The sequence below is a fragment of the Tupaia chinensis genome, unplaced genomic scaffold (genome assembly GCF_000334495.1).
Source record: "Tupaia chinensis unplaced genomic scaffold, TupChi_1.0 Scaffold000147_1, whole genome shotgun sequence".
In the NCBI taxonomy this organism is placed as follows: Eukaryota; Metazoa; Chordata; class Mammalia; order Scandentia; family Tupaiidae; genus Tupaia; species Tupaia belangeri.
Genome location: NW_006159617.1, coordinates 299,753 through 313,400, shown reverse-complemented (window position 1 = coordinate 313,400; position 13,648 = coordinate 299,753). Strand labels below are relative to the sequence as shown.

At 37.5% G+C, this 13,648-nt stretch overlaps 1 protein-coding gene across 1 annotated transcript in view; it reads right to left on the bottom strand.

Moving 5' to 3' along the window:
• GKAP1 (G kinase anchoring protein 1) overlaps positions 1 to 13,648 on the bottom strand; it is a gene marked incomplete in the record, with an annotated part of 88,406 nt that overhangs the window by 6,237 nt on the left and 68,521 nt on the right. The window contains 1 exon segment of the mRNA XM_014586617.2: positions 3,683 to 3,784. Within this exon segment, the coding sequence (XP_014442103.1) occupies positions 3,683 to 3,784 (102 nt within the window).

The following is a 13,648-nucleotide window of genomic DNA, read 5'->3' as shown; positions in this document are numbered from 1 at the left end:
TAAGAAAGCAAGCTGCCAGGTCCGAGACTCGAACTACAGTAGGCCATGTGGGAGTCCAGCACCCTCAACCACCATGCCATGTGCCAGCCCCACTTCTAGGGATTATTGAATTTTACAGGGTAGTTCTATACCTTCTCAGTTAAGGTTTAATTCATCTCTTACTATTTCACTGACTAAATAATCATAGTAATTTTGGATGATATCTATTAGTCATTTACTGAGTATCTTCTAATTATTTTTCAATGTCTTTTTCCAAATGGCTTAGCTTCTTCTCACATTACATGAACAAGAACTGTTTCCATGTTAACATCCATATTCTAGGCAATTTCCACCTATACTCCCCTTATTCAACATGTTCTGTAAGACTCTGACTCATTTGTAAAGATTTGATACATTGGGCCAGCCCCATAGCTTTAGTTGCTAAGAGAGCCAGATCTCACATGGAGAACTGTGGTTTAAATCCTGACCCCCACAGGTTGAAAAACATGCTGGGTGCCTGTGTGCCCATACCCAAAATCATGATTGGAAGGAGAAACAGAGGAGAAGGAATTGTGGCTAACCACCCTTCCAAACAGGGGTGCTTTCTTCCTCTTCTCTCTGTTTCTCTCTGGCGAGTACACATGCTTCTGGTAATTAAAAATATATATATATTTAAAACATTATTATGTTAGAAAAACACAATATCTCATAGAAAAACAAAAGTCTAAGGAAAACAGATAATATAAGAAATGTATCACTTCATCTCTCAACATGTACACATGTATAACATTAAGATTAAATGTTTTTTGTAAAACAAATTTAAATTTATTTAAAGTCCAATAAGGATGGCTTTTACTAAACAGTACTCTGTCCACTAATATGCTGATGAAAAATCAATGTCTACCAAGTAATAGTGTAGTCAATACAGTGAACTGAAATAAGCTAAACATTTGAGAAGCACAGAAATGAACAATGAAGACAAGTCAGACTGAAACATAAAAGTATGTGGGAGAAAACATATATACATACTCAACTACAACTATGTGCATTAAGAATAAAGAAATATTCACTATGACTATGAAACTACACTCACTATGGAATTTCCACTCTTGACCTATGTTAAATATCTTACCAAACTCTATCTCTAGCTCAAGCCTTTTGTCCAAGGTCCAGATCAGTATACATGGAAGTACCTCTTGAAAGCCTTAGGGTCCAAAATAAGCTCATAAAGCAAAAATTGCAATGAGAACAACCCATGAAAATTCTTTATATTGCATATAAAAATAGTATCTGTAGTTGTCTATAAATAATCCTGAATAGTAAACATATCTACAGATAATTGTAAGAAACTTATCTACAAACATAAGGTATAAAATACCAGTAACATGTAGTTTATAAAGATCACATGAGATACACAATGCCCTTACTATTATTTCTAATTTTATGAAAAAGAGTGTGTAAAGTTGATAAAAACTAAATGCACATATGCTGTGACTCCATGTATCCAACTGCCTCATGAACATATATGCCTGCATGGACAAGGCCATTCAAATTCAACATGTTCAAACTGGAAGATACCAATTCCCATTCCCAAGCCAGTTAAAAAAATAGGCTCTTCTCCTTATACTCAATACCTTTTCACTGGTTTATCACACTGTCTCCACACCAGGCCTTGGTTAATGCATTACTATCCCTCAAAAACAATTCTCATGTCACTTTCTTTCTAAAGACCTTTACTAACCTCTCTAAAATCCAAATGCCTTCAAATTCTGATCCCAACTAACACCTCCAATCTCACCTGCAGTTTCTCATTTCTCTAAATGTCAGCTACAATTACTTCCTACCATTTTTGTACCTTTGTACATACTGGCTCTCTACCTAAAAATATCATCTTTTCTGTGAAATCCTTACCAATTTTCAATAGTAGTACTTCATTCATTTTTCTGTGCTTCAGGATACTCTGTTAAATCTCAATTATAAATCCTACATTGTACAGAAATTATTTACATGTTTATCTTCCCCATTAGACTATGAGCTTCTTGCTAACTCATCTTTGTTATTCCCTGAGCCTAGTAAAACAAAGGAAAATAAAAATGAAAAGCTAAGGAAGATGGGTGGGTGCAGTCAGCAAAGGTTCGAGCAGGGGTTACTCATAAAGGTTTTCAGTAGAGGGGGAAGGGACATATAAGAACTACCAGGGCCAGAACGTGATTTATTTATTTGATTTTTCACTATTACAAACACAAGGCCCAGAGAAGGACCTGGCATATTATGAGCACTCAATCTGTAATTGCTGAATGAATTAATATTAGTCAAAAAAAAAAAAAAGACACTTGAGATGGATATATATATAGATATATATATATAGATATATATATATACACACACACACACACACACACACACATATAAATCCCCAACAGGAAGTAAAAGAGTAACAATAGGTAGCTTTGTGGTTAAAAATACATTTCAGGGGACAAGCAGTTGGCATAATGCCTATGTCACTGGACTCCCATGTAGTCGATTGAGGTTCGAGTCCCAGACCTGGTGGCTTAAACGCACACCAGGTGCGCATGCGTGTGGGCCCAAGATCCTGAAAAGAGAATGGAGGAGAAGGGATTGCAGCATGGCCATCCCCCCGGTAGGGGATTTCTCGCTTTTTGTCTCTCGTCTCTCTCTCTGTCTTTCTGGCAAGTGCGCGCACCCTATAGTATAAACCTCTCAAAAAAAAAAAAATTTCAGGGCAGTCCCATGGCCTAGTGTTTAAGAGAGGTAAGTTCCACATGGCAACCCCACAGTTTGAATCCTGGCCCTGCAGGCTTAAAAAACACACCGGGTGTGGTGCATGTGTGCTTCAAATCTCAACAGGATAGAGAAATTGAGGAGGGATCATGGCATGACCATGCCCCCTTGGAGGATGCTTTCTTTCTCCCCTTCTCTGGTGATGCACATGCCCTCTGGCAATCAAAAAAAGAAAAAGAAAATTATATACAGAACAACTGTTGGGAGGATGTGGAGAAATCAGAACCCTTGTGCACTGCTGGGAGGAATGTAAAATGGAACAGGTGCTACGCAAAGTAGTTTGGTAGTTCCTCGAACAGTTAAACATAGAACTCTCATAAGACCCAGTCATTTCACTCTTGGGTATATACCAAGAAGAACAGAAAGCAGGGACTCAGATACTTTTACAACAGACAAAATATAGAATACACAAATGATGGAGTATCAATCAGCTACAAAAGGGAGTGAAATTTTGACAAATGCTATAACATGGATCATCCTTGAAAACATTATGCTAAGTGAAATAAGCCAGATACATAAGGCCAAATACTGCTATTATTCCTATATATAAGGAACCTAGAATATGCAAATTCGTAGACACAGAGGTTACCAGGGGCTGGGGGAAATGAGAATGGGTGAAGAATTTTTTGACTGGAATGATAAAACAAGTCTGGACATAGTATTGATGGGTACACTATTTAAACAGTATGTAATACCACAGAACTGAACACTTACAATAGTTATATATATATATACACACATACACTACAATAAAAATAAATTATAATTCAGACTTTAATTCATCAGTCAAAGACTTAAATAATCTAAATAGCAGAATGATTATTTGTATCAACCAAATATCAAAAATATTTACATATAAAAACAGAAAATGTAAAATTTGTAGAATTAAATAAACACGAACCTCCCACTCGGTAATTACATTTTTCAGCTTCTGGATTTCTGCATCTTTCCTTTCAAGTTCCAACTTTAGTCTTTCAATTCTTCCATCTTTCAGAACTACTTCCTAAAAAATAAAAAATTATTTTAGTATTAAGATCGTCCAGTCAGTACTGGTTTGCCCTATTCCTTTGTGAAATGATAAAGAGGAAAAAAAAGTTATTTATTATTGGAGATATTTTTTGCTATAGGGTGTGTGTTCTCACTGGAGAGAAAAAGAGAGACAGAAAGCAAGTAATCAGCCCCCAGAGAGGAATGGCCACACCATAATTCCCTCTCATCCATTCTCCTCTCAGAATTTTGGGCATATACACACATGCGCCCAGTGTGAGTTTTAAGTCACCAGGTCTGAGACTTGAACCATAGTCAACTACATGGGAGTCCAGTGACATAACCATTATGCCATCTGCTGGTCCCAAGAGGAAAAATCTTGATTTTAATTAATTTTCTGAGGCAACCTCAAACTGTTGACTACATTCCCCCTTTACTCAGTGAAATAATATTAATTACATATAGTGTAAGCAATTAAGATGTTTATAATTAATCTCAAACTACAAACATACCTTTGAACAATATTAAGGCTTTGAAATAATATTTCTATCCTGGAATAAACATATTAAAAGTGCTTTATGACAAGCTTTTTTATTAGCCTATCTTGGAAATCCAAGACAATTGAAATAAGACTAAAAATACAAAATAAATAATAAGTACAAAACAAAAAAATAATAGCTTTTCTCTGTAACAGCAATTACCAGGTAAAAACATAACTATAAAACTAATTTCTCGCTATCAGCAGTAAAATGTATCTGGAAGAGGGCCAGCAAGTGGCATAGTATTTAAGGCAATTGGCTCCCACGTGGTCGATCATGTGGCTGAACCCTGGATCTGGCTTGAGAAACACATGTGTGTACGTGTGTGTGTGTGTGTGTGTGTGTGTGAGCACTCCAAGTCCTGAAAGGAAGGCAAAATGGAGGAGAAGGGATTGTGGTGTGATCATAACCCATGGAAGTGTTTCCTTACTCTGCCCTTTCTCTTTCTTTGTCTCTCTCTGGCAAACACATGTGCCCTCTGGCAAAAACGATAATGACAAAAAACAAAGAAACAGAAGAATAAAATTAAGAAATATGTGGGACCCATACTAATAAATTTATAAAATGTTGACAATGACATAGAACAAACTATATTTGTAGATAGGAAGGTTAAATATTACTTTGCAAGTTTAATACAATTTCAATAAAAATTCCAATAGGATCTTGTTCTTTAGAATGTGGTAAATCAGGGGACCACCAGCTGTGTAATGGCTATGTCACTGGACTCCCATATAGTCAACTGCGGTTCAAGTCCTGGACCTGGTGGCTTAAACTCACACAGGGTGCCGGTGCGTGCGTGCCCAAGATCCCGAGAGGAGAATGGAGGAGAAGGGATCACAACGTGGCCATCCCCCCTGTGGGGTTATTTCTCACTTTCTGTCTCTGTTTCTCTCTGTCTTTCTGGTGAGTGCACGCACCCTATAGCAAAATCCTCTCCAAAAAAAAAAAGAATGTGGTAAATCAGTAAACACTTTCTCAGAAGAGAAACAAACAATTAATTTGATGAAGAAGGATTTACATATCAAATAATCATATACTCTAAAGCAAAAAACAACTAAAATAGTACCACGTGGCCCATAATGTAACATTCCCCTAAGGAATATGAGTATATGAGTCCATTGTAAAATGGAAGGTAATATGAATCCATTGTAATATAAAGGTTTTGTTTTATTTTATTTTTTAAGAGATTTTTGCTATCGGGCGCGTGTGCTTGCTAAAGAGACAGACAAAAAGTGAGAAATCACCTCCCCAAGAGTGTGGACATGCTGCAATCTCTTCTCCATTTTCCTCTTCAGATTTGGGGCATTCACACACGCGCGCCTGACATGAGTTTCAGGATGTGAGGTTCAGGACTTGAATTGTGGTCAACCATGCAGGAGTCCAGTGATGTAACCATTATGCCATCTCCTGGTCTCCTTTAACTTTTTTTTCCCCCAGAAAGCCCTTTTAATTGTTCCTTCAAGCTCAAATCAGACAATATTATTACTGAATTACGGTGGAAGCAGTATAAATGGAAAAAAGTACATTTGAGAAATAATTTGGAGACAGAATCAATAGAGTTTGATGAGGGGTTGAATAAGGAAGGTCAACAAGATGAATACCTAATCTAATCCAAGTTTCTTTTTTGGGTGGAGAGGTTTTTGCTATAGGGTCCATGTGCTCACCAGAAAGACAGAGAGAGACAAAGAGACAGAAAGTGAGAAATCACCCCCTGGGGGGGAGATGGCCAAGCCGCAATCCCTTCTCCATTCTCCACTTGGGATCTTGGGCTCTTGCGCCCAGCGTGAGTTTAAGCCACTGGATCTGGAACTTGAACTGTGCAGTAAACTACATGGGAGTCCAGAGACATAGCCATTACACCAACTGCTGGTCCCAATCTAATCCATGTTTCTAGCTTAAGAAATAAGAGGGGCTGGCAGGTGGCATGGTGGTTAGGGTACTGGACTCCCACATGGTCAACTGCAGTTCCAGTCCAGGACCTGGTGGTTTGCTTCCTCACTTTTCCTTTCTCTTTCTCTAGTCAAACTAATAATAATAATAACAAATAATTTTAAAAAATAAATAAGGTGAGTAGATCAAAATTAGACATATACTACTATTAGGCTCAGCAATCTCACTTCTATGAATTTATCTCAAATAGGTAAGTGGGGGGAGGGGAAGTATACATGAGAGTGTTCATTACAGATTTATCACAACAGAAAATTAAACACCAATTTAAATATACAATAGGATATAGCTAACTACATGCTAAATCCATAAAACTAAAAACTCTGGAGTCACTATTACTATGATGATACAGAATTATAAAATACATTTACATGATCCCCAAATGGTAGTAATACATGTAAAGAAAAATTCTGTAAGGACACACATCAAAATTTTAAAAACAACTATCTTCAGACATAGGTTTATAGCTTTCACTTTAAAAATTTCCTTGTAGGTTTACTGCTTTCACTTTGTTTAAAAATTTCCTTTTATAAAAATTATTTTATACTGAATATGTAAGAAAGGGATAATATAAAACACTATTTTAGTTTAAACAAAAAAAAAGTGTTTTGGGAACCAGCAGTTAGCGTAATGGCTATGTCGCTGGACTCCCACGTAGTCGACCGCGGTTCATGTCCCGGACCCGGTGGCTTAAAACTCACGCCGGGCGCGTGTGCGTGCGTGCCCAAGATCCCGAGAGGAGAATGGAGGAGAAGGGATTGCGGCATGACCATCCCCCCTGGGGGGTGATTTCTCGCTTTCTGTCTCTATGTCTCTCTCTGTCTGTCTGGTGAGCGCATGCACCCTATAGCGAAAAAACCTCTCCAAAAAAAAAGTGTTTTTAAAATCTAGATGAATATGACTATCATCTTTGAATAAGAAAGCCCTTCTGAAATTGACACCAAAAGGTCGAGAAAACAAAAGGTTCGATAGATTTAACTTAATGAAAAATCGCAAAAACTACTGTATTAAAATTAGAAAGTGAGGACAGCAGGTGATAGAGTGGTTAAGATGCTAGACTCCCACATGATCCCCAAATGGTAGTAATACGTGTAAAGAAAAATTCTGTAAGGACGCACATCAAAATTTTAAAAACTGGTTGCTTGAAACTCACATTGGGCACATGTGTGTGTGTGTGTGTGTGTGTGTGTGTGTGCCCAAAATTCCAGGGGAAAAAAGGAGAAGGGATTGTGGCATAGCCACCCCGCTGGAGGGTGATTTCTCCTTTTGCTTCTCATTGTCTGTCTCTCTCTGGCAAGTTCACACACCCTGTGGCAATAATCAAACCAAACCAAAACAAAAAAAAGGTAACTGTTCGGTGTGAAACATGCCCTAAGAAAAACAAAATGCTATGGGTTTATGAAAAAGAAAAAAAGAAGGAAAGATACACAGGTTTTCTCGTTTTGGTGTTTGGAGTTGGGCAGGGGCAGTGAGAGAAAGTTCTATGAAGACAGCATGAGAAATGAACCGTGAGCAACGATGAGAAGGGCTTAGCATTGTGATAGGACTGGTCTGCTCTATCTACAGAAATTTGGAAGAGTACATACAGGTGAAGTTAATTAGCTGAGGCCACCCTGTAGAACAATGATTTTAAACTTATTTGACAGTGACCCATGATAAGAATGTTTTATATTATGACCCAGAATATACATACATGTCAGTGTATGTATACACATATGTGTATATGCTGTTCATAAAATATAAATAGGTGTCACAAACATATTCTACTATACCATTCTGAAAATTTTCTAAGTGCTGGTAGCAATCTACTAAATCGATTTTAGGACTATTAGGTTGGGAAACTCAGCACAATCCAAAGACTTTAATGTATTTAATTCAACAGACTTTGAAGTTTAGGACACAGGATGGCATGTGGAAGTCATGCTTTATCAAGAGGCATCTGTTGGTGTGTAAGATAAATTATGTGGCATTAAAAACAGGAAACAAAAATATTGGGTTAGATTACTGAAATAAGACCAGTAAGAGATAGAGAGGACTTAGAGAAATGCTAGTGAGAATGGAAGACGTATTTGAGAAATATTTCAAAGATTTAAAACTCTAAAATGCTGAAAAACAGAAGAGTGAAAAATGAGGTTGAAAGTCTGGATACCTCAATAAAACCAAAATCAGAAATAACCAAATGCTTGATTTTGAGAATAAGATGGTAAAGTTTGGGGTTGAACACAGTGAGTATAAGGTATCCACAGAACTAAAGGGTGGGATATGCCACAGAACAATTAATAAAACAGTCCCCCAGGTCGCAGGAGGGAATGAGATCAGGAGCAGCAGATCTATCCATTGCTAGCAAAGTTGTGAAGAAATCAGTAAGCACACAAGCAGACACCTGCTGCTAGAAGACAATATGCTGATACATATCAAAAGCAATACAGATGTTTATATCCTTTGGCTCAATTACCATTTTAAAAAATTTACTTCAACGAAATAATTCACACAAAAATTTAATGTATAAGGATTTTTCAGTAAATATCAAGCAATCAACTCTAAACAACCTAAACACAACACCACAATGACCAAGCAAATTAGAGCATGTTAACTTGACAGACTATACATGGCTCACAAAAGGGGCTGTAAAACTATACTTTTTATTTATTTATTTAAAGAATTATTTTATTTTATTTTTTTGAAGTTGACCAGAGAGAGACACAGAGAAAGAAAGTGAAAGCAAGCTGCCAGATCCGGGACTCGAACTGCAGTCAGCCAATGTGGGAGTCCAGCCACCTTAACCACCACACCATGTGCCAGCCCCATTATTACAATTATTTAAACATAACTATGCATGTTGTATTTTCCCAGAAAAAGACTATTTAAAATTAAACCAAATGTTATATTAAGTATGGTAGAATTAGGGTTTTTCACCTTTAAAAATCCCTGGCATATTAATGTAAATAGAGTTTAAAAATTTAAAAAAACAAAAAACAATTTACCAAAGGGTGCATGTGTGCACCAGAGACAGAATGAGAAAGAGAAAGGAGAAAGCACCCCTCCAGTGGGGGATGGTCACACTTCAATCTTTTTTCTTCCATGTCTTCCTCCTTTGAGGATTTTGGGCATGCACACATGGTGGCATGTTTCTCAAGCTGTCAGGTCCAGAATTTGAACCACATAGTCAGCCATGTGGGATCCAGATGCCTTAACCACAAGTTAGGAAGAAAAGGGTGTAATGGTGAGGGAAAAGAGAAACAGACGAGAATTTTTTAAAAGGCCTCATTCTTCAAAACTCAAATCCACTGAGTTTTCCCATTAACTCAATGAGACATTATGACAAAAATCTTAAAATTTTTTAAATAATTATTTTACTTAACTTTATCTATCTATTTATTTTAATTTGATCAGAGAGGGACAGACAGAGAGAAAGTAAGAAAGCAAGCCACCAGGTTCAGGACTTGAACCGTGGTCAGCCATGCAGGAGTCCAGCACCCTTAACCACCACGCCACCTGCCAGCCCCCAAAATCTTAAATTTTTAACTTATAAAAACATTTCACATATGCAAAAGAATTATATATACATACGGGTTTGAGTGTTTCTTATCTGAAATGCTTAGAATCAAAATAGTATCAGCTTTCATGTATTTTTGGAATTTAGAATATTTGCATATACATAAAGAGGTATCTTGGGAAATGGAGGCCAACTGTAAACATAAATTCATTTACATTTCATATATACCTTACACATATAAACTGAAACTAATTTTATACAATTTTTTTTTGGAGAAGTTTTTGCTATAGGGCACGTGAACTCGCCAGAAAGACAGAGAGAGACAGAGAGACAGAAAGCGAGAAATCACCCCCCAGGAGGGATGGCCATGCCGCAATCCCTTCTCTTCTCCTCTCGGGATCTTAGGCAAGCACGCACATGCGCCTAGCATGAGTTTAAGCCACCAGGTCAGGGACTTGAACCACAGTCGACTACATGCGAGTCTAGTGACATAGCTATTATGCTAACTGCTGGTCTCTACAATTTTTTTATTGCAGCATTTTACTGCAGCCTGTCAGATAAGACTGGATGTGGAGCCACTTCCATCTTCAGACCCCTGGCTTAAGGGATACTGAAGCAGGGCTCCCTGCCCCAGCTCCAGCCCCAGGACCCCCAAGCCAGAGACCCCTATCTCTGTCAGCAAGGAACACCCTCAGCTCTGCAGCCACCCCACTTCCATCTTCAGACCCCTGGCGCAGAACGTGACTTTTTCTTTATTTTCCTTATTATTTCCTTCCCATTTATTTGGTCCTCACTTCCTTTATCTACACCATCCCTGGCAGTTTAGATAGGTCTAGAATTACAGTTCTGAAATATTCTAGTATTTTAAGACTCTCTGGAATCCTCCCTTTTACTGAACTACCTGCGAAAAAGGAGATACTTTTCTTTGTACACCTGAAGAGAATACTCCTCCTTGGATCACACTGCTAAACACAACAGAAGAGAGACTTTGGCAGTCTTCATTCCACAGCAAAAAGGAAACACACTTGCTCCTATTAAAGGAAATGTTCTCTTAAAAGGTATTCCAAAGGGAACACATCTCCCAATGGTTAGAAGTAGAAGAACCTCAGGTCTGAATAAAGCAGGAAATATGTCTCCATTAAAAGAACACAGTGACTCCCTCTCAGTTCTTGAAAAAATAAAAATAAAAAAGAGGACGCTACCAAAATGTCCAAGAAAGAATTTAGAACATTCATGGTGAACAAATATTATAAGCTGGAACAGAAAAGAGACAATGAACTACAAGAGATTAGAAAGTCCTTCCACTATATGAAGGAATAAATGGACACGCTAAGAAAGAATAAGATGGAACTATTAGAGGTGAAGTTTGTAATACAGGAAATCAAAAACTCTTTTGAAATTATTAAAAGTCGATTAGACCATGCTGAAGATTGAATCTCTGATGTGGAAGATAAAACTTCTGACCTAGAGAAAACCACCAAAAAGATAGAGAAAAGAACAAAAAAAACCCTGAGGATAACATACGAGAAATACTAGATCCCACTAAACGTCCTAACATCCGAATAATTGGTATCCCAGAAGAAGAAGAAACTAATAAGGGCATGGAAAACCTATTCCATGAAATCTTGGAAGAAAATTTCCGAAGTCTAGAGAGGCACTCAAGCATCCAGATCCAAGAAAACAAAGGACCCCAAATAGAATCAACCCAAGAAGATCTTCCCCAACGCATATCATAGCCAGACTGACAAAGACCATAGATAAAGATAAGATACTAAAATGGGCAAGAGAGAAATAACAAGTGACTTACAAAGGTCACCCCATCAGGCCAACAGCGGACTTCTCAATGGAAACAATGCAAGCAAGAAAAGAATGGGAAGATGTATTGAAAGTGTTAAGAGAGAAACAATTTCAACTAAGATTATTGTATCCTGCTAGATTATCCTTCATATAGGACAAAAAAATTAAAATCTTCTCAGATAAACAAAACCTGAAAGAATTTGCCAGTACTAGGCCAGCTCTCCAAGAAACCCTGAAGAAAGCATTGTTCCAGGAAAACTAAAGAAGCAACAGCCAGAAACAAAGGAGTAAAAGACAACTAAGACAATGGCCAACTTAAACGTTGAGACAGATCCAGTAACATCGATAATAACATTGAATGTTAATGGACTAAATTCGTCAATCAAGAGACACAGACTGGCTGAGTGGATTAAAAAACAAAAACCTTCTATCTGTTGCCTACAGGAAACCCACTTCATGGATAAAGATATACATAGACTGAAAGTGAAGGGTTGGAAAAAGATTTTCCATGCAAATGGGAAAGTGTCTGAAGAGACAAAGAAGGGCACTATATATTGTAGTAAAAGGGTCAATCGATCAAGAAGATATAACGCTTATTAATATCTATGCGCCTAACACAGGAGCACCCAAATATGTGAAGGAAAGACTGTTGGATCTAAAAGGGGAGATAGACTGCAATACACTAATAGTTGGAGACCTCAACACTGTACTATCCCCTCTAGACAGATCATCTAGACAAAAAATAGGTAAAGAGATAAAGGATCTAAATGATACCATAAGTCAAATGGACTTAACAGACATCTACAGAATTTTCCATCCAAAAACCACAAGATACACTTTTTTCTCACCGCCATATGGAACCTTCTCGAAGATTGACCACATCATAGGACACAAAACAAGCCTCTACAGATTCAAAGGCATAGAAACTATACCCAGCATCTTCTCTGACCATGATGGAATTAAACTTGAGTTTAATTTCAAGAGAAATCCTCAAAAATACTCAAATACATGGAAACTAAATAACCTACTCCTGAATGACTCCACAACTACTGAAGAAATAAAGACTGATATCAAAAGATTCATGGAAGCCAATGACAACGAGGACATGAGTTTCCATAATCTTTGGGACACTGCTAAAGCAGTCATAAGAGGGAAGTTCATAGCATTTAGTGCACATAAGAGGAACATGGGAAGAATGCAAATGGATCACCTAACATCATGCCTCACGGAATCGAAAAAGCAACAGCAAAAAGATCCAAAAAACTCCAGGAGAAAGGAAATAATAAAATCCAAGCAGAAATAAATGAAATAGAAAATAAACAAACTGTACAGAAAATAAATGAAAGTAAAAGCTGGTTCTTTGAAAAGATAAACAAAATTGATACACCACTAGCGAGACTTACTAAGAAGAAGAGAGAAAGGAACCAGGTGTATCAGATCTGCAATGAAGCAAGGCAGAGGATACTGCGAATATCTGTATGTCAAGAAACAAGATAATCTGGATGAGATGGACATATTCCTGGGCAAATGTAATCTACCTAGATTAAGCCAGGAGAATAGAAAGTCTGAATAGACCCATAACAAGTCAGGAGATTTAATCAGTAATAAATAACCTCCCAACAAAGAAAAGCCCTGGTCCAGATGGATTCACCTCTGAATTCTACAAAACTTTCAAAGACGACTTAACCACCATTCTGCTGAAGTTGTTTCTAAAAAATCCAAAAGGGTGAATCTCTCCCTAATTCATTCTACGAAGCCTCTATCACCCTTATCCTTAAAACAGATAAGGACAGGACAAGGAAGGAAAACTATAGACCAATATCCCTGATGAATATAGAGGCAAAGATTCTCAACAAGATACTAGCAAATCATATCCAACAACTTATAAAAAAGATTAGACATCATGATCAGGTAGGCTTTATTCCAGGAATGCAAGGTCAGTTCAACATACGCAAAACCATAAATGTAATACACCATATTAATAGGAAGAAAGATAAAAACCATATGATCATATCGGAACCAGCAGTTAGCGTAATGGCTATGTCGCTGGACTCCCACGTAGTCAACCGCGGTTCATGTCCTGGACCCGGTGGCTTAAAAA